This window comes from Bidens hawaiensis, unplaced genomic scaffold, assembly GCF_021521415.1.
Source record: "Bidens hawaiensis isolate Kalapana, Puna unplaced genomic scaffold, B.hawaiensis_p1.1 tig00034679_1, whole genome shotgun sequence".
In the NCBI taxonomy this organism is placed as follows: Eukaryota; Viridiplantae; Streptophyta; class Magnoliopsida; order Asterales; family Asteraceae; genus Bidens; species Bidens hawaiensis.
This window is the reverse complement of record NW_027496016.1, coordinates 88328-112304: the sequence shown is the minus strand read 5'-3', so window position 1 is coordinate 112304 and position 23977 is coordinate 88328. Positions and strand designations below refer to the sequence as shown.

The 23977-nt window shown below is 36.9% G+C and overlaps 1 protein-coding gene and 1 pseudogene across 2 annotated transcripts; both read right to left on the bottom strand.

Moving 5' to 3' along the window:
• Positions 1 to 555: 555 nt before the first annotated feature.
• On the bottom strand, positions 556 to 8314 carry LOC143586478 (purine permease 1-like; annotated as a pseudogene). The gene is made up of 5 exons (XR_013144714.1): positions 8033 to 8314; positions 7250 to 7639; position 6820; positions 1790 to 1855; positions 556 to 1063 (listed from the first exon to the last, which is right to left on the bottom strand). The product of XR_013144714.1 is annotated as a purine permease 1-like (transcript).
• Positions 8315 to 18178: 9864 nt separating this feature from the next.
• LOC143586477 (phosphoribosylaminoimidazole-succinocarboxamide synthase, chloroplastic-like) lies at positions 18179 to 23710 on the bottom strand. The gene is made up of 12 exons (XM_077068021.1): positions 23343 to 23710; positions 22609 to 22710; positions 22382 to 22511; positions 20986 to 21078; positions 20813 to 20901; positions 19707 to 19787; positions 19049 to 19138; positions 18858 to 18947; positions 18695 to 18745; positions 18537 to 18583; positions 18376 to 18433; positions 18179 to 18283 (listed from the first exon to the last, which is right to left on the bottom strand). The coding sequence occupies exons 1-12, from the start codon at positions 23676 to 23678 to the stop codon at positions 18221 to 18223; spliced, it is 1230 nt and encodes a 409-aa protein (XP_076924136.1). The 5' UTR covers positions 23679 to 23710; the 3' UTR covers positions 18179 to 18220.
• Positions 23711 to 23977: the final 267 nt, after the last annotated feature.

The window sequence follows — 23977 nt, the reverse complement described above, 5'->3', positions numbered from 1 at the left end:
CCCAAACATGCTTTTATCAAACGTGGTACTTGTGCAGTCCTGCTACCGACCTCTTAGCCAAAGGCCCTTACTGATAAGAAATGGTTCAGTGGGGCAGAACTGCAAAAGCCCACCTATTTCCACCTAGCGATCTAACATGCATTTTATGTGGTTTATTTCATTATCAATTTAATATTTTGACTTAGATGTATTACAACTGTTTTTAATAAATGCATAGTTTAAGATCCATCACATATTTGTGGCATCTTATTGTGATATGGATACGAATGAGTGAGAAATGGATATGAATATTGATAACGAAATAAATATGAATATAAAGTCACCGGATTTATGGATTCATTTCTTGATTACACGTGTTTTTTTATGTAAATTAATTAAACTTTACAGAGATTTACCTTTCACCTTCTATTATATACCCAAACAATCTTACCAACCCCATCAAAGTAGGAATGGTCGTGTTAGTGTTTCTTAGATGACGAATTTGGTCTCATATATTCTAAAAACAAATAATCACCAAATTATTAAAAAAGTTTATTATAATAATTTGTACAAAAATGTTCTACAGAATAAAATTCGATCAATAACTGAAATCAAGCTTAGAATTTTATGTATTCTTAAAATTTTACACCTAACTTAATAATGATATTTCGACATAAAATGACACACAACAAGAACATTAAATGAAAACTTATGGTTCGTTAGATTATACCGATGTGTAATTAGCTTGAGTAAGCTCCATTGATTGTTGAGATGATCGTGTTGCATCTTTTAGCTTTTTTGTAACCTTGCATTCTCCATAGAAGTAAGAAACAAATCCCCATAGCGACAAAACAAGCGAAACTCCTTTCTCTGATTGAAACTTTTCTTTATAGAAAACAACTGCTAATACTTCTGTTATTGGAAGAAGAACAGCAATTATGATTCCGGATAGCAACGCTGATCCACAAAAGATTACTCCAATGGCTCCTAGGAAGAAGCATTGCCCATAGACGGCATTAGCACACAATATTATATAATATTCGGTTTCCCCGAGTTTAAAGCTATTTGCTTCCCTCGAAATCACCTACAAGGAACACGATTAAAGTTCAGTAAACGCTTAATATCGGCAGGAACAATGACTTCTAATTAACATGGGTGTAACAATAAAGGATATATCTAGTAATAGATACAGTTTGTTTGGTAAAACTAAAGACCAAAGCCGAAACTAAGGAATTACTATTAATCTTAATATCTTATCAAGTTATTAATCGAGCTCGGAGTGTCTCAATATACCGTTATGTGGGAAGTTCATTTATTAGAGGATGAGAGAAACTTATATGTGAAGTATTCCCTTTATTAAACAAACAAATACATACAAATTTTTTGTTCATTTAATTAAACGGTCATGAACACAAGTTACGTTCATGTCGTTTGTTCTTTAATTTATTTTCTTTGTTTACGTTCATTCATTATATTTGTTTTGCTAACGAAATTCATTCATCTACGTTTGTTCTTCTATATCCTTCTATATCCGTTCACATATTGTTTTTAATTTATATATTAATATTAATGAGTAATCCTAATTGGCTAATCATATATCAAATCATTAACCAATTAGAAAATAATTGTCCATGTTCGTTTATATCCGTTCATGTATATTGGCACATACGTTATCTATGTTACTTTAGATTGTTAAAAGAATAAATATAAAAGAACACTGAACGCAATGTTCATTACCAAAGAGTGTTTGACCTAGTGGTATTGGATACGGTTATTTAGCCGAATCTTTATACACTGTAAATAATCGTACCCGGAAGTCATTGTTGAGGATAATTCCGACAATACAAAACATAGTAGCAAACAAACTAATAACCAACTTGAAGAAACACTACGTTATCCCGGCAGATTACGGATAATCTTAGGGTCAAGTAGATGTTTCCCACGAGGGTTAGGTCCAGCAAAGATGGTTATTCTTCTGATGACCTGCAAAACAGACACCGTGAGCTCGTCACTGAGAAGGGGGGGGGGTTCCTCCTTGTGACCACCCTCCGGCGTGAGAATCAGACTAGATTGCTCTGAATATAAATGTATATTAAGAGAAATAGCTAGAGCAGATCAGATATGTGATGGTATAAGATAGTATATGAGAGTATATGATAAGATGTGATACCGTTCCAAGGTGTTGGAGTATTTATAGCCGAAGGTAGGTTTCCAAGCAGGTACAGCCAGCTGTATAATATTCCTTTTCTACCAACTGTGGGCTACGCACGTGCCATGCTGGTGGTTGGTGGGTAGACAGCGGCTGATAGTGACATGGCCGGCTGTGTACTATTCCTTTTCCACCAACTGCAGGCTATGTACGTGCCACGATGAGGGTTGGTGAGTAGGCAGCGGCTGATAGTGACATGAAGTACTAGAGCGTGCTGCTCGTCGTACTGTTGTCAGTGAGCTGTCACCCTGTGATTGGTTCATGGGCTGCTTTGGTCAGATCTTGTCTATTTTGTCCATACCTTGGCAGGTATAGTACAAAAGATCCTCCAGAAGCGTACGGACTGGCTCATTTGGGCGGGAGTATTCCCGCCTTGCTCATTCTTTCTTCAGGTGAAATTACTGAATTATTGAGAGTTAGTGCCTTGTGCGTGTAGCCTTGCTATTAATGCGGGTAGCCTTCCCTGATGGCTTGTATCCGCAGCTGCGGGAACAGGCGGGGTACTTCACCATTGGGAGGCTTTTCCTGCGGGAACAGCTTGCGTACTGCGCGTAAGGTCTTCATCTCTCTGAGCATGGTGGGTCCTGCGGAACCAGTTGGTCTTTGCGCAGACGTCCCTCTTCAAGGTGAGTCTTGCGGGTCCAACTGGGATCTGCTGGGACCTACCTCTTCAAGTCCCCCCAGTCCAATGTTCTTCTCATGAATTGTTAATGAGGTGAACTTTTGGACTTAAGTAAGGGGTTTTGAAAAGGGTTTTTAGTTTTAAGGTTTTCTGTGGGGATTCTTCCCGCGGTTTCCCTAATGTCACGTGCAGAAATTCCCGACTTTTCTGCTTGATCTTTGGGTATGATGCGGGTAGGTGTGTAACCTCCTCGCAAGTCAGGAGCGTTGAGTTTCACTTGTAGATTCTCCACGAGGTTTTGGTAGTTTTAGACATAGTGATCAATTATGTTAAACAACCAATTCCATCTTGGAGCTTCAAACAATCTAGTTGTCAACGTTCCCGCTATGCGGGGATGTTATTTCCCTTTCCACAAGCATGGCCCAGAAGATCCTTCTTGGTTTCAATTCCCTGCAAGTGCTAAGTATGTGAAGGGTTTCGCCTTGACACTGTACCCGCACTCGTCTTATAGTTACTTGATTTCCAAGGTATTCTTGGCTTCAATTCCCTGCAGGTGCTAAGTATGTGAAGGGTTTCGCCTTGACACTGTACCCGCACTTGTCTTACGGTTTCTTGGTTACCAAGGTATTCTTGGCTTCAATTCCCTGCAGGTGCTAAGTATGTGAAGGGTTTCGCCTTGACACTGTACCCGCACTTGTCTTACGGTTTCTTGGTTACCAAGGTAAGGGGGTATAGTCCCTCTTATTTTTGAATCTTTGAATCCTTTTGACTTGCTTTATAAACGTTATATGACTTGCTCATGCATATTATAGTTTAATTTGGCACTTGTTTTGCCTCATAAACAATATATGATTTGCTCATGCATACTTTAGTTTAACTTAGCAATTTTCCAAATGTTTTGAATAAGTTAACCTTTCGACGCGTGGTTGTCAATAGGTTAATGTTCAGTTTCCTCTATCATGATTGTGCGGGTAGGACCGTCACTTTCATTTAGTGGGATGACCAATCTTCACCTATAACTGACCTGCGTGAAGGTTTTTCTCATCTTTTCCTTAGAAATTTTTGCCGTTTTGTGTTTATGCGGGTTTTGCCGCCTTCCACACGCAACGACTTACTTCCCCACTTATTTATGCGGTGAATACCGGCATATCAGTGTTTTGAATAAGTTAACCTTTCGACGCGCGGTTGTCAATAGGTTAATGTTCAGTTTCCTCTATCATGGTTGTGCGGGTAGGACCGTCACTTTCATTTAGTGGGATGACCAAACTTCACCTATAACTGACCTGCGTGAAGGTTTTCCTCATCTTTTGAGAAATTTTCTAAGTGTTTTGAATAAGTTAACCTTTCGACGCGTGGTTGTCAATAGGTTAATGTTCAGTTTCCTCTATCATGATTGTGCGGGTAGGACCGTCACTTTCATTTAGTGGGATGACCAAACTTCACCTATAACTGACCTGCGTGAAGGTTTTCCTCATCTTTTCCTTAGAAATTTTTACCGTTTTTTGTGTTTATGCGGGTTTTGCCGCCTTCCACACGCAACGACTTACTTCTTTCCATATTTATGCGGTGAATACCGGCATATCAGTCTGTAAAGTTCATAAGTATAAATGTAAGACCATCAGCGTCAATGTGATTTGGAGAATCATTTCCATTAGAAGTGGCTCTAGGCCTTTTCTTTACAAGTTTGGAATTGATCTACATGCAACCTGTGTAATTGAGCTCACTTCCATGTTCTTGAGATGGGGGTGTCATCGAGCCTTTCGAGCCGATATGCACCTGGTTCGGAATCTCATTGTTTACGCAGTATGTAGTCTCCAACATTAAAGCTGCAGTTTCATCCGTGTTTTCCCCAACTGGGGTTCTACACGCATTAGCCTGCTTAGCGTCCATTACGCCACGAGGTGAGTGAGTTTCCCATTTCTGACAAATGCTTCGACGACGTCCTTCAAGGCTACGCATTCCTCCGTGGTGTGGCCTTTTGTCCTGTGGAAGTCACAGGATTTGCTTTGATCAGCGTTTGGACGCTGTCGGATTATTGGAGCCTCTGGCCATGGGAGCCTCTCGGTGGCAAATATCTCGGTGACGCTTTTGGTGAGTGGCGTCCATCTGGAGTTCCGATTCGACGACTGCATGTTATCCTTTCCGCCTAACCGAGGGTGCGAGCCGGATGAGGTGCCAAAGTTTACCCTTGACTGCCAAATACCAAGCTTCCTCCTTTTGTTTTGTCGGGCGGTAAGGACGTTGTTTTCTCTTGTTTTTTGAGTGTAGAGGTTTGTACTCTGGGGAAGATCTCTACCCAGTTGCTTTTCCGTTTCCGCGAAGCGTTTAGCTGCTGTCATGATGGCATCCCACGTGGATGGCATGCCATCTTAACCCGTTAAGGTGCGGATGAGCTCTGGGTCTTCCGCGCCCTGGATGAAAGCAGCGCGGACAAGATCTTCGCTAATAGTGCTTAGACTTAGCTTCTTTGAATTGAAGCGCGTGATGAAGTCTAGTAAAGACTCATCTTCCTCTAGGATGCAGTTGAGGATCGTCCATTGCTCTTCGGTATACTTTCTTTGTTGACTGAAGTGTTGGCTGAACTTTTGCTGGAAGTCTGCCCAATCGTAGATGTGGTGGACCGGTAGACGGTCGAACCACGCTCTGCCTGCCCCAACAAGCGTCATTTGGAACATGTAACACCACGTGGGTTCCGTCCAATTGCTGACGGTTGCCCCCGCTATGAATCTGTTCAAATGATCGTCTGGGTCAGATATACCATCATATGTGCCTATGTTGGACATTTGTTTGGCACTTTTCGGGGCAATTGCTTCCGCAATGTCCCTTGCAAATTTGGACGTTCCCGCATTTGCAACAGTTGGTCTGAAGGTTTTAGAGAAGTCACGTGGGTTTCCACCCGCGTTTTTTGGTTTAAAGGTTTCTCCAAAATTTCTTCTGTGGAAATCTGCTTGTTTACGCTTCCCTTTCGCCCTATGGCACGAGTTTGCGTCACTGTCAGATTCTTCCCAATCTTTATCATACTCGCACTCATTACTCATGTTGAGCTGTTGTCGAGTGCTTCCGAATTCGTCAGCCTGTTGGAGTGAACGTAAGCGTTCATCCAACTCAGCTTGGAATTCCTTCTGACGTGCTTCCGCCCACGCTTTAACTTGATCAAGTGTTTGGCGGGGGAGCCTCGTCTGTTGTCTCTCCAACTGGGTATCGGTGAATCCTAGGGGAGGATTATTTACTGCAGTTGCCCCGGCTTAGGTAACCGGGGTAGTGTTCGTAAAAATTGTGTACTCGCCGGTGTTCCCCCCAGTAGCTGGGGTTGTGGTTACCGGAGTTTCTTGGTCACTCGTTGGCCTTGGCACCGGAGTAACCTTAACCATCTTTCCAGAGGTTTTGAAAAAACTGAAAATTAGTTCTAGCTTTTATGCACGGATGGCGCCAATGAAGAAACACTAAGTTACCCCGGCAGATTACGGATAATCTTAGGGTCAAGTAGATGTTTCCCACGAGGGTTAGGTCCGGCAAAGATGGTTATTCTTCTGATGACCTGCAAAACAGACACCGTGAGCTCGTCACTGAGAAGGGGGGGGTACCTCCTTGTGACCACCCTCCGGCGTGAGAATCAGACTAGATTGCTCTGAATATAAATGTATATTAAGAGAAATAGCTAGAGCAGATCAGATATGTGATGGTATAAGATAGTATATGAGAGTATATGATAAGATGTGATACCGTTCCAAGGTGTTGGAGTATTTATAGCCGAATGTAGGTTTCCAAGCAGGTACAGCCAGCTGTATAATATTCCTTTTCTACCAACTGTGGGCTACGCACGTGCCATGCTGGTGGTTGGTGGGTAGGCAGCGGCTGATAGTGACATGGCCGGCTGTGTACTATTCATTTTCCACCAACTGCAGGCTATGTACGTGCCACGATGAGGGTTGGTGAGTAGGCAGCGGCTGATAGTGACATTAAGTACTAGAGCGTGCTGCTCGTCGTACTGTTGTCAGTGAGCTGTCACCCTGTGATTGGTTCATGGGCTGCTTTGGTCAGATCTTGTCTATTTTGTCCATACCTTGGCAGGTATAGTACAAAAGATCCTCCAGAAGCGTACGGACTGGCTCATTTGGGCGGGAGTATTCCCGCCTTGCTCATTCTTTCTTCAGGTGACATTACTGAATTATTGAGAGTTAGTGCCTTGTGCGTGTAGCCTTGCTATTAGTGCGGGTAGCCTTCCCTGATGGCTTGTATCCGCAGCTGCGGGAACAGGCGGGGTACTTCACCATTGGGAGGCTTTTCCTGCGGGAACAGCTTGCGTACTGCGCGTAAGGTCTTCATCTCTCTGAGCATGGTGGGTCCTGTGGAACCAGTTGGTCTTTACGCAGACGTCCCTCTTCAAGGTGAGTCTTGCGGGTCCAACTGGGCTCTGCTGGGACCTACCTCTTCACAACTGTATCTCCAACACCAACGTATACGTAACCTCTTGTTTTGCCTTCATGTACATTAGTTCCACCAACGGTAACGAAAAACCATACAACACCGCGGCCACCACCGTCATAACAAACCCCATGGCATACTCCTTCTTACTCTCTCCCTCCGGGCGGTCACCGCTAGTATGCAACGCCAGCACAGCCGCCCCAACTGTCAACAGCACCACCGCGTTAACCGAATAAGGTGTAAACTTTAGTTTCACTAGCACGTAAGCGAAGAACGTTGTGAAAGCGAGTTGGGAAGCTATAATTAACGAGGAGGTGGAGACCGGGAGGCGGGCTATGCCGTAAGAGTATAGATAGTTGACGGCACCGATTATGATTCCGACAAAAGCCGCCGCGAAGAATCACCTGTAAGATGGTAAAAGGCATAAGATCTTCACACTCGAGTTTTGCATAAACAACTCATATAGGGCTATATAACCTGAGTTGTGAGTTGTTGAAGATCTATACGGCTCGTATATAGCTACACAGGCTGACAAAGCTGTTTTTTTGTCCTATCTGTACACTTATCAGTCTTGTGTGGCATGTATAGCCTTATACGAGTCGTATAGGTCTGTGCAGATGGGGTGATATATGAAGATTACGTCCCATGATAAAATAGTTTATTGATTTATTCCATTCGAAAGCAATTACGATATGTCTATATATCATATATAGAATATATAGAGATAAATCAGGCTCATGGGACCGATATATACAAATAAGTCCTAAACACTATAATAATATATTATCTGGTATCACCTTGGACGCATGTATATGAAGTTTGTTGTGGTTGTATGACGGTGGAAGTATAGGAAAATAAGGATGGTGATGATGAGTGGAAAGCCGGCGGTTTGGAGGCATGACAACAACCATACGCGGTTGCCGCCGTGGATGAAGTAGAGGCGCATGATCAACGGACCACCGCCTGCTCCGATGGATAATAAAAGGCAGTTGAGGATTAGAAGGGTGTTTCTGATAGACATGTTAACTGTGGTGGTGATGCTAGTTGTGGTTTCTTTAAGGGTTACCATGTTGTAAAATTATGGGAGGAGATGGAGGTGTGCACTACTTTATTACATATGCAGATTTTTTTTAAATAGGGGAAAACTAGGGGATATAAATGGTTCGTAGGAAAGAGAATTAATTATTTTGGTTTCTAAATGACCCGTTATTTTTTTAAGGGTTTTATATGTGTTGTCAGCTCTTGTCTGTTAACATGGAAGTTTCGTCAGCGTTCTGTTATTTGAAATGGTAGAAATAGTTAAAAATTTTAGATCTACCAATTTAACACGATATCATGCTACATTCCACATGAAGACCAATGTATGCGAAAGGGAGTTTACCTAGCTTACACCTGGTTAGGGCCGACCAAACCGCTCGTCGCTCGAACTCGCTCGTCGCTCGCTCGAAAATTGCTCGGAAAATGCTCGCTCGTTTTTTCGCTCAGTTGAAAACGAGCTGCTCTGCTCGGTTCGGTTTGTAAACGAGTCAAGCAACGAGCAAGGGTTTGCTCGATTCGGCTCGGCTCGAATATTTTTAATTTATTTTATATATAATTATATATGAACAACTATATAAATATATAGACAAAACACATAAATATAAGCTTACAATTATTTTTGCTCCTTAAAATTTTTCATATTCCGTCAATTTTATAGTTTTATTTGTTCGATTCAAATTTTTAGAATACTAAAAGTTTATTTACATGATCATTATATTTCACTCTAAAATTATATTTAATAAAAATTTACAATATATTTCATGTTTGTCTAAAAACTACTAATTTATATATAAAATATATTATTTACAACATTCAAATTTGTTTCTTATAAAGTGAAAAAGAAATATATAATGCTCGAAATCGCTCGATGTTCGATCGAAAAATGCTCGATTCGATTTTGGCTCGTTTCGGTTTTCGCTCGGTTTAAATTTCAGCCGCTCGGTTCGGTTCGGTTGTAAACGAGCCAAGCAACGAGCAACCCTTCTCTCGGTTCGGCCCGGCTCGTGAACAGCCCTAACCTGGTTAACTGAGTACATGTCACAACATCTTCAAAATCCACTTAATTAGACCCTGTGGAGGTTCGATGTAAGGAGATTTAGCTTAAGCCTCTATCGCAATGATAAAATGAAATGGAGATAGAGACTCTCCTAGCCTTACACACGGTCCACCTTGATTTCGGACATGGGACTTCCATTCACCATAACCAGAACTCTAGCTAAGGATATACACAACTTAATCCAAACGATCCACTTACCATTTAACGCCATAAAAACACAATAACTCGAGAAAGATAATCTCAGCTTAGAAAATCATACATATACGTTTTCTCGGATTAAATTTTGAAGAGTATTAACTTTTTATTTTATTTTCTTTTGAAAATATTCACCACCTCATTCATACTTAGAACACTGTTTAAGATATTTTGACTCTGGATAAAAACCGCTTATTCTTTTTTTTTTTAAATATATTAGTTTTGCACATGTGCTGTTATTTACGCTTCAATTAAATTAATCCGTGTTGTTAGTTTTGTTATAATTATTCAGCCACGTTAACAAAAACCACACGATAAATAATATCATGTTTTATAAATTTTAGTTTTAATTTTGTCATGTATTTCCCTTTCAATTTCTGTCATGATTTATTTTATAAAAAAACCTGGTGGGTGCTTCCGTGTTTCTATTGTGGACGAGGTTTATGAGAAGACCCCATATGGCTATGGTTGGTTGGAGTCGCAGAAAAATAATATATGGCTCCCACGTTTGACTAAAATAATTTTGTTGAAATTGTTATAATATTAGCCCTAACTATAACAAGATTATTAGGGTAATGTGAGAATTTGAATAAAGAAACAAGAGGCTAAAGGGAAAGTGAGAATGTAAATTCTTCTGGATATCTTTACTCGTTATAGATACATCATATTTATAATGTCAAAACATTATTGAAGAAACACTATTTTGGGGGACAAAGCCATTTAATTGCTTTGAAAAAACGGTCATCCAAAAACATGGATAAAATTATTGTTGAAAAAGTGGTCATCCAAAAAGTGAAAGCGTCGGTGGATTCATAACACTCTCCCTTGGATGACACCTTTTCAAAACTTCGGGGTCTTGAAGTACTGCATCATTAAAAACCTTGCTAAAGGAAAACCCAATGGGAAAAAAAACTTTAGCTAAGGGAAAAAGAGTGCAGTATATAGCTCCCCCTCAAATTGCAGGTCGTTACATTGTTCGTACATGGCGCATGCCAATATCATGGACATGTTTTCTGAATGTTGCTGTGGGAAGCGCTTTTGTGAAAAGATCAGCTGAGTTGTTGTTGGATTGGACATATCTCATCTCAACCTGATTGTCTTTAATAAGGTCTCGAGTATACTCAAAGTATCTTGGTGGTATATGCTTTGTTCTGTCACTTTTGATATATCCTTCCTTCATTTGCGAGACACAAGCTGCATTATCTTCATAGATAGGAGTTGGAATTTGATCTTTCTCTAGTCCACAAGAAATCAATATGTGGCGTGACATAGATCTTAACCATACACATTCTCTTGAAGCTTCATGCAATGCAATGACTTCAGCATGATTTGAAGATGTCGCAATGAGTGTTTGTTTCTGAGAACCCCATGAAATTGCAGTTCCTCCATTCTTAAATACATATCCAGTTTGAGATTTTGCTTTATGGGGATCAGATAAATAACCTGCATCTGCATAACCAACTAACCCTTCTTTTGAATCGTTAGGATAAAATAAACCTAAATCAACAGTTCCTTTTAAATACCGAAAAATATGTTTAACGCCATTCCAATGCCTTTTAGTAGGGGATGAACTGAATCTTGCCAATAAATTAACTGCAAAAGAAATGTCAGGTCTTGTACAGTTAGTAAGATACATAAGTGCTCCAATTGCAGTGAGGTATGGTACTTCGGGACCAAGAATCTCTTCATTATCTTCGCAAGGACGAAATGGATCATTGTCAACATTGAGTGATCTAACAACCATCGGTGTGCTTAAAGGATTTGCTTTGTCCATATTGAAACGTTTTAAGAGTTTCTCAGTATAAGTTGACTGATGCACAAGTATCCCATTATGCATATGCTTAATTTGTAAACCAAGACAATATTTGGTTTTTCCAAGATCTTTCATTTCGAATTCTTTCTTTAAAAGAGCAATTGCTTCATTAATTTCTTTTTGTGTCCCAATTAAATTTAGATCGTCAACATACACAGCTATGATCACATATCCTGATGTTGTCTTCTTGATGAAGACACATGGACAAATAAGATTATTTGTGTATCCTTTGCTTATCAAATAATCACTCAAACGATTGTACCACATCCTTCCAGATTGTTTCAGTCCATACAAGGATCTTTGTAATTTGATGGAATACATTTCCTTAGGTTTTGAGCTTATTGCATCGGGGAGTTTAAATCCTTCGGGAATTTTCATATAGATGTCACTATCTAGTGATCCATACAAGTAAGCTGTGACAACATCCATAAGGCGCATCTCTAAATTTTTAGAGACTGCTAAGCTGATTAAATATCTAAACGTAATAGCATCCATGACAGGAGAATACGTTTCTTCATAGTCAATTCCTGGCCTCTGAGAAAAACCTTGAGCTACAAGTCTTGCTTTATATCTTGTAACTTCATTTTTCTCATTTCGTTTTCTCACAAAAACCCATTTATATCCTACAGGTTTCATTGACTTTGGTGTAATGACAATAGGTCCAAAAACCTTTCGATTGTTTAGTGAGTTTAATTCAGCTTGCATAGCATCTTTCCATTTGTTCCAATCTTGTCGATTTTTACAATCATCTACAGATTTTGGTTCAGGGTCATCATTTTCTTCCATGATATCGCTTGCCACAGAATAAGAAAATATATCATCAATATTTTCCATTTCATCTCGATCCCACATTATATGTGATTTACCATAGTTTATTGACAATTCTTTATTGGAATCATTTATTTCTTACTGAGGAAATGTTATATCATTTATTCTTTCCTGAGGGAAGGTTTTGTCAATCATTCCTTCCTTAGGGTCAGTATCCTTCTCAGAACCCTTTCTTTTTCGAGGATTTTTATCCTTTGAACCGATTGGCCTTCCACGTTTTAAACGCTTTTGAGATTCATGAGGTGCATTATTATTATTTTGCTTGCTTGGAATCTCAACTCGAGCTGGAGCATTAGCAGCTGGTATATGAGATTTAGTGACCCTGTTTATATCAGTAAATGCATCAGGTAACTGATTTGCAATTTCTTGTAGATGTATTATTTTTTGAACCTCTGTCTCACTTTGTTTTGATCTTGGGTCTAGGTGTAACAATGATGGTACACACCACGATATATCTCTTTCTTGCTTTTTCATTTCTCCCCCTAATGCTGGGAATATTGTCTCGTTAAAATGACAATCAGCAAAAAGTGCTGTAAATACATCACCTGTTAAAGGTTCAAGGTATCTTATGATGGAAGATGTTTCATATCCAACATATATTCCCAACCTTCTTTGGGGACCCATTTTTGTGCGTTGTGGTGGTGCAATAGGAACATACACAGCACAACCAAAAATTCTAAGATGAGAGATATTTGGCTCATTTCCAGAAACAAGTTGTGTGGGAGAGTATTTATGATTTGCACTTGGTCTCACGCGGATTAATGATCCAGCATGCATAATTGCATGACCTCAAATAGAAACAGGGAGTTTTGTCCTCATTATTAATGGTCTAGCTATTAGCTGTAGGCGTTTGATCAACGACTCGGCTAAGCCATTTTGTGTGTGTACATGAGCAACAGGGTGTTCTACAACAATCCCCACAGACATGCAATAATCATCAAAAACATTTGATGTAAATTCTCCCGCATTATCAAGCCTTACTCTTTTAATGGTATAATCCGGAAAATGTGCATGTAATTTGATAATTTGAGCAAGAAATTTTGCAAAAGCAACATTACGAGTCGATAATAAAGAGATATTAGACCATCTGCTGGATGCGTCTATTAAGACCATGAAGTATCTAAATGGTCCACATGGTGGATGAATTGGTCCACATATGTCACCTTGAATTCTTTCAAGAAACATTGGTGTTTCTTTATCGACTTTTAATGGCGAAGGCCTTGTAATTAATTTTCCAAGAGAACAAGATGTACATTGAGGCATTTTATCTATTTTGTGGATCTTTTGACCTTTCAGTGGATGCCCATGTGTATTTTCAATGATCCTTTTCATCATTGTGGATCCTGGATGGCCTAATCTGTCGTGCCATAAGTTTATGATACCAGAATCGCAACAATTTTCTTTGACTGCCATATGTGCTTGAGGCACATTTATATATGTATAATGCAAACCAGAATGGAGCATTGGCAATTTTTCCAATATTTGATCTTTGCTTATGATATGCAAATATTTTTCATTACTAACAGTCCTTGACTGAGTATCATATCCATTATGATATATGTTTCTGAAACTCAACAAATTTCTTGTTGATTTTGGGGAAAATAAAGCATTTTCTATTTTGAGCTTTGTACCATTTGGTAATGCTAAATTAGCTTTTCCCACTCCTTCTATCAAGTTTGTAGGACCTGATATTGTATTGATGATTCCTTTTGTTGGTTTCAGTTTATAAAAATATTTTTTAGATCTAAGCATAGTATGCGTGGCTCCACTATCCGCTATACATATATCTTCTTCATCTGTTTGATCTTGTGCTCCGGTGATTTTCATTTTAAATCTTGAAAAATATTAAGAAAAAAAAAAATAAGTGTATAACGATGACATATGATATTTTAATAAGAACTTTATTTAATTGAAACACAAGTAGTACATGAAAGAGGAACTACATAATTAAAGATAATGAGAACACACTTAATAATTGCATCTAATTATAGTAGTCAAGCAACTTTGTTTCAAAGTTCTACCCCAATGTCTTCAACGCTCAGCTCAGCATTGATATTATTAAAGTTATCAACATGGTTCACTTCTTTCTCTTTTCCTTTTAGAGAGGCTTGGTACAGTTCACACAGATGTGGAGCTGTGCGACAAGCCTTTGCCCAGTGGTTTGTACTTCCACATCTAAAACATGAAGTGCCATTGTTTTCGGACCTACCAGCTTCATTCCATTTATTTTGGTGGTTGGAATTGGTATTGTGTGGGACATGATAATTATTGGCTCTCTGGTTACGACCACGACCACGGCCACGGCCACGACCACGACCGTAAGAGTTATTGTTCCATTTGAATGGATGCTTACGATCATTAAAATGCCTTTTGTCAAAATGACCACGTCCACGTCCACGGCCTCGTCCTCGACTTTGTTCCCATTTATGATCAGAATTTTTATGAGAACTTTTGTGAGCAACATGTGCTTCTGGTATTGCTAATGAACCCGTGGGACGAGATTGATGATTTTTCATCAATAATTCATTATTTTTCTCTGCTACAAGGAGTAATGCATTTAGATCAGAGTATCTCTTAAAATTCTGCAAACGATAATGTGTTTGCAAGTTTATATTTGATGCATGAAACGTGGAGAAAGTTTTCTCTAACTTTTCTTCCTCTTTTACGGGATACCCACAAAATTCTAGCTTTGAACAAATTCGGTATAAAGCAGAGGTGTAATCATTTACCCTCTTAAAATCTTGGAACCTAAGACTGTTCCATTCATCTCTAGAAGTAGGAAGTAAAACTTCCTTTAGATGACTGAATCTGCTTTTCAAATCTTCCCATATCATATATGGGTTATGATAATTAAAATACTCATGCTGTAGTAATTCATCAATATGTTTATGGATGAAAACATCAGCTCTTGCTTTATCCTGGTCAGAGCAATCATTGTATTCTTGGATTGCGTCTAACACATCCATAGACTTTAAATATCTTTTGACATTTGCTGTCAAAGACATATAATTTTCTCCAGAAATGTTGAGTGCTGGGAATTCGAGTTTTGCTATATTTGACATTTTTGTTGCTAAACATAATAGAGCAAATAATAAGATAAATATTAGAATCCATATATATCAATCAACAATGAGATACAATACATTGGTAGAGCTATAAACATATAAAAGAAAAAGAAAATGCCGAAATCTTCAGATGGGAGATTAAAAATTAGAATGAGAAGTAGTATAAGCATTATAGTGACCAACATCAAAACCGGGTGAATCATTTTGAGAATTTTATCTTGGATAAATTTAATAAGAAGAATGTTTGTTGTAAATGAAATGGGGTTAATGATTGGTTATTATAGTGAAAGTTTATAACCCATTTATAACGGTTATATTACCGTTTATAACGGTAACATTACCGTTTGTGTGTGTGTGTGTATATATAATATATAATATTAATTATTTTAAAGTAAGATAATAAATAAGATATTAAATACAGTTTATTTTATAAAATATATATAATTAGTATGCACAATAATAAGAATAGAATTGTTAGTGTAAATAAATCTAACTTCTAAATGAGATATTAGTGTGCATATATAAATAAAAGTTAGAATAGTTATCAAATTTTAATAACAATGTTTATACACATTATTGCTATTACTCAGTATATTAGTTAGTATATGTATATGCATAGATATATATCTAATGTACATAATTAAAGAAGTGTTTATGATGCTTATGTAGATACCTTTGTGTCTATTACCTTTCTTGGTTAGGATATAAGCGGCTCGTGCTGATAACGTGTTATAATATTAGTCCTAACTATAACAAGATTATTAGGGTAATGTGAGAATTTGAATAAAGAAACAAGAGGCTAAAGGGAAAGTGAGAATGTAAATTCTTCTGGATATCTTTACTCGTTATAGATACATCATATTTATAATGTCAAAACATTATTGAAGAAACACTATTTTGGGGGACAAAGCCATTTAATTGCTTTGAAAAAACGGTCATCCAAAAACATGGATAAAATTATTGTTGAAAAAGTGGTCATCCAAAAAGTGAAAGCGTCGGTGGATTCATAACAGAAATTCATTATTTAGCCAAAATAACTCACACACCCTAACTCATACTCTACATGTTAGTTAGGATTACAGTCATATCATATTCAAGAATCATATATAATCATGTTCAAGAATTTTATAATCAATTCAAGGTGATATAATCATATTTAAAAACCATATACAGATTTAAGTAATTAATGTTACATTAACTTAAGAAACAGAAGAATCATATAAGCACGTGTTCGAAATAACCTACCTTGAATTGACTAATGGGTGATCTTCAATTGAAATTCGTAACCCAATCAACAATTTGCAATCCGACAAGGCGCCAATTAAAATTCGGCAATCATAAGAGCACTAATAATGCAAGTTGTGAAATACCGCTAATATGCCTCAACATCCTTATCTATGTCGCCTCCAGCTTTAATGGTTTTACCTTCTTGATTAGTTCAGCAATCAGTTCTATATAACATAGTCGATCACACTACCACCTTATACACCCCCCCCCCCCCCTTTATTCTGGCATGAATCTTTTATTACGCAATACTCGTGTCCCGGCTTTATACTTGCACCAAATTGCCTGAACATGATGGGCGACATCCTTGCATATATCCCTGTCACACACGATCCTAAATACTTGAACTTGGTTGTCAATAGAAAAATACACCTTCTATATTGATTGAGTGTTCTCTTGTTCGTTTGCACAACTGAAGTTATAATAAAGATACTTGGTTTAGAGCCCACTTATATAATAAAATATATAAAAAAAAATTACCTTAGGCCTTGGTTATGAAAAATGATGTGCTTTTCCGCTTTACATCTTGAAACTGGATCGAATGGCCTCAGTGCGCCTCACGCTTTTTAGAACAAAGAGATATTTAGGTTAAACTTTAAAAATTATTATTTATTGCGTTCAACTTCTTTTTCCTTAAAAGACGAAACGTGTCCCTCTTCTATTAGAAGTTAGAACTCCATTCATGGTCAACAACAAACTTTATTACTATTTTTTATCATTGATATCAATAATCCAAAGTTATCAAAGGGTCTTTAGCATAGTGATACTAAAGTATTCCGTATTAGATATATGTATTAATAATAAAATGGGAACTGTTTAGGCAAGAATGAAGTCGGTACATTACTGAAAAATATTAATACCAAAAAGGAGTGGAAAAATATACCAAATACCGTAACGGCGTAACGGTTTTGTCGATTCATTACTGATACCATTGAAAATACATAAAGATACCAAAACAAGACCAAAAACATGAGAAACAAATATTAGTATCGGTATCGATATTATTCAGTCGGTTTGATACGAGTTCGGCACTTGGCACAAGATTGTTCATCCATAGGTTTAAATTTTCCGTGGACAAAAATGTATAGATTTAAAAGTAGCATTAAAGAGTGATTTTACGGTTTTAATTCAAAGAAAATAATCTTAGGACATGCTGACTCCGACACCATACATGTAGATACTACACGGCTGAACACAAGCTTTGGGGAAGCATGGATAAGGGGCCTGTCAGTGGGTGTACTGTCACACCTTACTTTCCTACAATTCAAGCTTGATTTAGACACACACTTAAAAAGTTGTTTTAACTTTCCACATATATGACGTTATGTCATTTTATTCATTTGAGTAATGATTGAAAATACTTCCAAGTTACGTGCCTCGTAAAAAGTTGCAAGTTGCATCACAGTGACATTTGTTTTCAATTGTTTGGTTTTGTTTACAAGTATTAAAAACTATTACTTCACTCATAATTTACCATAAATAAATTCCATCAAAACAGAATCATGAACACTGAGATCAAAACATTTCAAGATTGAGAATTCACTCATGTGTTCTCGAGTTAGAGAATGAAACTATGAATGGTTATATAACCGGTTGACAGTAGGTTCATAATTCTTGCATTAAACTAAGCAAACCATAAAACCAACTGAAATTATAAGCCTCAATAACCTCTGAACATCATCAATCATCATCCGCGACAGGTTAATTATTTCTGTAGCAACGACAATGCATTTGAGACGTTGCGTGTTATTCGATCATGTATGGGCTCCTGCACACAAGAACATAACTTAATACCAGATTATTATAATTATTGAAATAACTTAACTTTTGTAATCATTCTACAAGTTAAGAGGCGCTTACCATAGTCTCGGGTATCTCAAATTTTGATTTCGTAATTGTCTCAAACAAGAATATGTATCTGCAATTCAAAAGGCCCTAGTAAATAATCAATCAAAACAAAAAGACAAGTTTGATCACTGAGAAAACAATTAGTTAGAATTATAATAATAGTAAGCGAGTACCGCCAAGCGAGTTCAGTAACAAGGTCTTCTGGAGCATCAGGGAGGACCTAAATTGTTATTATAATTAATAAAAATGTTTCAAGATTAATATATATACAAGGAATGTTTAAGCAAATATATCTGCATAAAATGCTGTTAAAAAATGTGGCGATATTTACCTTGTCCTCATAGGGATTGCAGTGATCTTTGAACCACAATCTCAAAAACTCCTAACAAGATTCAAATGCCAAATGATAAATGTTTGACCAATAGCATAAATTACAGGTTTGAATAAGCCAAACTTGATAAAAATAAACAAGCATCCAAAGAGAAGATTAGGACCTTATCGACATTCTCTGGTTCAAGACCGTTCTTGAAACGGGATTCGTAAGAATGGGCTAACCAGTATCTGCTTGAGTCGGGTGTATGGACCTGCATAAAAGGATCATGACTTTGTGTTATCAATATGAACTAGACATAGATTATGTGGCTTCAACTTGCTATGGGCGTGTGTATGTGTTTGAGAGAGAGACCTCATCTATTAACAGCACCGAACCGTCAGGGCTCTTGCCAAATTCATATTTTGTATCGACTAATATCACACCATGTTCTAATGCCACACGCTGTATTCAAAAAACAAAAAGAGTCGTTAAGAACAATAAGAAAATACTAAGAGAATAAAGAAGGCTGATTGTATCAATTTATTTTTGCATATAAAAGACATAAAACAAATAAGATCAAGAAAAAAAAAGTCTGACTAATAATGCTGAAACCAATCTTACAAACAAATTTTAACAGACACATAAATGACCCATTCATTCTATTGATATGAAGGTCAAAAAGGAGGCCTGCCTCCTAGTTGAATGTCATGCAAAATAGATACAGAACCCAAGTGCAAAATGGTGGGGTCTCATCCTTTACACTTACTAAGCCTTACTATCAACTCCATAAAATTACATAAAACAAGTCTGGTTCTGTACTTTAGTTCCTAACCCGGCAGCCATCCCAAAAAGACAGCTAGATGACATTATTTATGTTGGCATAACAAAAACAACTTGCATATGACTCAAATGCTGTTCAAGTCACAAATGGCAAAACCAATATCTATTAAAAATGCATTACGTTTTTAATACACTTAACATTAAAATTAAAATATACAATTTGAGCTGATAAAGAAGTAAGATAAATTACCTGGCCGTACTCAAACAATCTTAACGCTTTGCTACTTGCTTCATCATAATCAGCTTGACTCATCAACCCTTGTTTGACAATCTGCAAGATATGTATGGAATAACATACATATTTAAAAATACTTATTATCCATTATTTTCACTGCAAGTTTTGGTGTCATTATTTTGGTCCACAAGATTCCCTATTTTTAACTACCGAAAGGTGTTTAGACAATTAATTAACATATAACAATCAAACGGACCCATAAACCATGTGTAGTGTCAACTGTCGCAAATTTTATAAAACATAAGGAGTGAGAGTGAGAGTGAGTGTGAGTGTGCGCATAGACATAGACTTGTAAACACACCGAATGTTCAACAAACCATTACGCAAGCTCGTTTAATAAGAATATCAACACATTTTTTTGTTCATTTAGTTAAACGAACGAACATGAACACATGTATCGCTCATTCATTTATGTGCGTAAACTTCAATTTATGTTCGTTCATTCAAGTTCATTAGTTTAAGTTTGTTCACTTACGTCCATTTATATATTCATTTAATATACTTACGCCCTCTACATTTAGTTTAGTTTATGAAGTAATATATCGCATCTTACAATTTAGTATAGTTTAATTAAATTTTTAAGCCCAACATATTGATATTCACAGTTACTTTTAACTGGTATTCGCTGGGTAATGTTCATTCATCTATGTTCAAACATGTTCGTTCGTTTAAGTTCATGAATCGCTCGTTTATACCAGTAATAAACAAACACAAACAAACACTCTGGTTTTCTTAACGAACAACCACGAACAAAAAAAACCTGTTCTTTTAATTGTTCATGTTCGGCCATTTGTTCGGTTAAAGTTAAATGAACAGAAGCATGCTCATTTGTGTTCGTTAGGTTCTTTACAAGCCTACACAGACACAAGCCACTTCGTTTTTTACAAGCATTGCAGCAAGAACTTAGGGAGGCTTATTTCCCGCTCATTTTAAACATTTTTCCAACTAAAAAACCAAAATTAATTTTTAAAACATAACAGCATTCATCAAAACGACATTAAAGGCATTGATGTTGGATAAAAAGAGAAACATATAACATATAAACATAACAATATACAGACCTCCTCTGGAGTAATAGGAACATCATGATCTGCAGCTTTAGTAGTTGGTGTGATTATATTTGCCGGTAGCCTCTCGTTTTTCACCATTCCTTTTTTGTAATATTAAAAAAAGCTTATAAGTTAAAATACAATAAAGAAGTAAGAAAGCAGTGAGAAATGGTTTGACTACAAACCTTCAGGAAGAACATTGCCACAGTAATTTCGGACACCATTCTTGTATACAGTCCATAATGAAGTATCAGTACTTCCAGTTACGTATCCTCTGACTAAAAAAGGTTAAACAAAATATATTTATTTAACAATAACTGATTAGTGCATAAAATTAAGCAGGTATAGATTAGCATCTATGTATAAGTGTATAACAATGAAAAGAAGATATTGGCATGTCTTAAGGTCTAATTAGTGTCAATCTACCAATATGAAGAAATATAAAGTATTAGTGAATGGTACACAGTTAGGGTAAAAAGAACGAGATTACTTTTTTCACATAATATATGACATTTTAATAGTCAAATCTCTTAACAGTTAAACTAAGGGGGTGTTTGGGATTCCTTATTTTGGTTACAAAGTTGTAACTTATCCAACTTCTTCACTCACACCATAAGCACTCCCAAACATCATTTAACTTAAAAAAAAGTTAAAAGGCCATAAGGAGGTCAAAATAAGGAATCCCAAACACCCCCTAAGTGCCAGTCAGACATTGATTTTCCAATTTGCAAACTACAGAGGGTGTGTCAAGTAAGGCTTGAAATTTCAAGTTAGATAACAATGAGCTTAGCATACAAAAAAGAGGAAGCAACATGAGTGGGTCGAATTGGGTTGCCCTAACAAACGTTGTCCAAGTCTTTATAACTTTTTTAAAAAATAGATAATGTTAAATATGTTTACAAAAACTTCACTATTATAATATAGTCTAACTTTCTGTATACAGAGATATAAGAAGTTGCATGCAATAAAATACACTATGGGTGGCTTTTGACCAGTTTGACCCTTTAGCTAACCTTTTTTACCAATTTTCATCCTTTAAGCATACAATATGTCAATATAACAAAAGTTAACCCATCTGTAAATGTACGAGTCAAAACTGCAACATCTAATACCAACCCTGAAATTATGCTTTTGAAAGTCAGCTTAACAAACATTTTGTGGCACATGCATGTGTGTGTGTATAATTATTATTTATTACACTGTCCTGAATAAGTTTTTAGAAAATTGTATTCTTCAATTGTTGCTTACTTCCATTACTAATGTCATGGGCAGATTGGGTAACTGGTTGAGAGATTATGATCGAAACAAGAAATTATTAAAAGCGATCAAAACAAGTCAGGTCGACTTGACCACCAACATTATCCTAAAGTTTTAAAATTTTATAAATGAATGGTAGAATAACAATTAAGGTGTAAACCATTCGACCCGTTATTGTTACATTCCAATTTCCAACCCATGTTCAAATAAACGGACAGACATTACACCTCTAAAACAGATTACTGATCGGTTATCTTCAAGCAACAAAATATTTCAATTTGTAAAAACACATAATGTAAATAAAATCCTAAATGCAGCACTTACCAACAAATTCCACAGGGAAAACAGAACATTTCTTTGCAATGGTAACATTTTGATCAGGAACCGCTATTATCGCATTGGGAGCAATGTGCTGAGTTTGATTAAACCACCATAAACTCGTATCATTAAGAACCTGCAACATATCAATAATTTATCTATCTTTAGCAAAAACTCAACTAAACAAATCACAGATGAAATACAATCCAAAAGTGGTCACATAAATAAATCACCTGTCCTTTGAATGGAATTGAAGCGAGAACTCTATCAAAAGCACTCTGACGATCCGTTGTCACTAGTACAAGATAATCCCCTCCATCATAAATATCTCTAACCTATAAATGATCACATTAAGAATTCAAAACAACTAGAAGTGTAAACAATCCGAGCCGAGCCCGAGCTTAACTAGGTACGAGCTCGGCTCGTTTTGAGCTCTTTTTCTAAAGCTCAAGCTCACACATGGCTCATTTATTATTTATTAATTACTATATATACGTTTTTAATTATTTTTATTTATATATTTGAGAGAAAAAAAAACCTTAAACAATCCTAAGCTCGGGTCAAGCTCGTCTAGAACCTTAAACGAGCCAAACTTTGGTTGAGCAATGTGAAATTAATACAGTGAAGTCCAAAAAAGGTAAAACTTAAACTACACAAGGCTTGTTAAGATTCGACAAGCCTAAACGAGCTTCCTATACAAGGCTTGAGCTCAGACTCAACAAGTAAACGAGCTTTGTTTGAGGCTCGGATATCTTTTTTCCAATCGAAGCTCAAGTAGCCCGGCTCGTTTGCACCCTTAAAAATAACCAAACAAGAAACTAAACACACATATACAATTTTATTATAATTCTATCTTTTCTTAATTTACTGTAAGCCTAAACTAAGCTAAGCTAACCAATTGCACAAACTGATAATAATAATAATAATAATAATAATAATAATAATAATCAAACAGCTACTTAATTACCTTGCCTCTGGTTTTAGATTTAAGAGCAGGAATATTAATATGAAGATTGGTCTCGGATAGGCAATTATGAAGCGAGCTTTTAGCAGCATTAATAACTTCATCTCTACGGTCACTGCTTGTTAAATTATTCAAGCTCGCTGCTTCGTGTTCTTGCTGCTTCGTTGCCATTACAATCGAAACCTTTGGCAACCGCTGCGAAACCTGTGCGGTTTTGAAACTGATTTTTGCTGGTGATTGAAACGGTAAAGTGTGTTGGATTGAATTGGATGATGATGATGATGGTGAGATGATGATGCCTAGGGTTTTGGAAGGGTTTAAGCCTGGAATGCACGCCATTTGTTCGTTGAATTTTATACTCTGTATTGAAATTATTTGTAACTGTAATTTAACGCCATTTTAAAGCAGGAATCTTTACGAATTAGGGCTTTGGATATGTTTTAAGCCATCCATTTTGGCATTTTTAACACAGTTTAGACCATGTGTACTGCTAGCGTTGTGGCTAGCGTTTTGGGTGAAAACGCAGGGGGTACGCCGCCCCCCTGCGTTATGATAAAATTTATTTTCTGTGCGTTGTATACAAAACGCGCATGGTGGCACAGAAATCAAAAAAACTAGCCGTTGGAGCCGTTGAGATT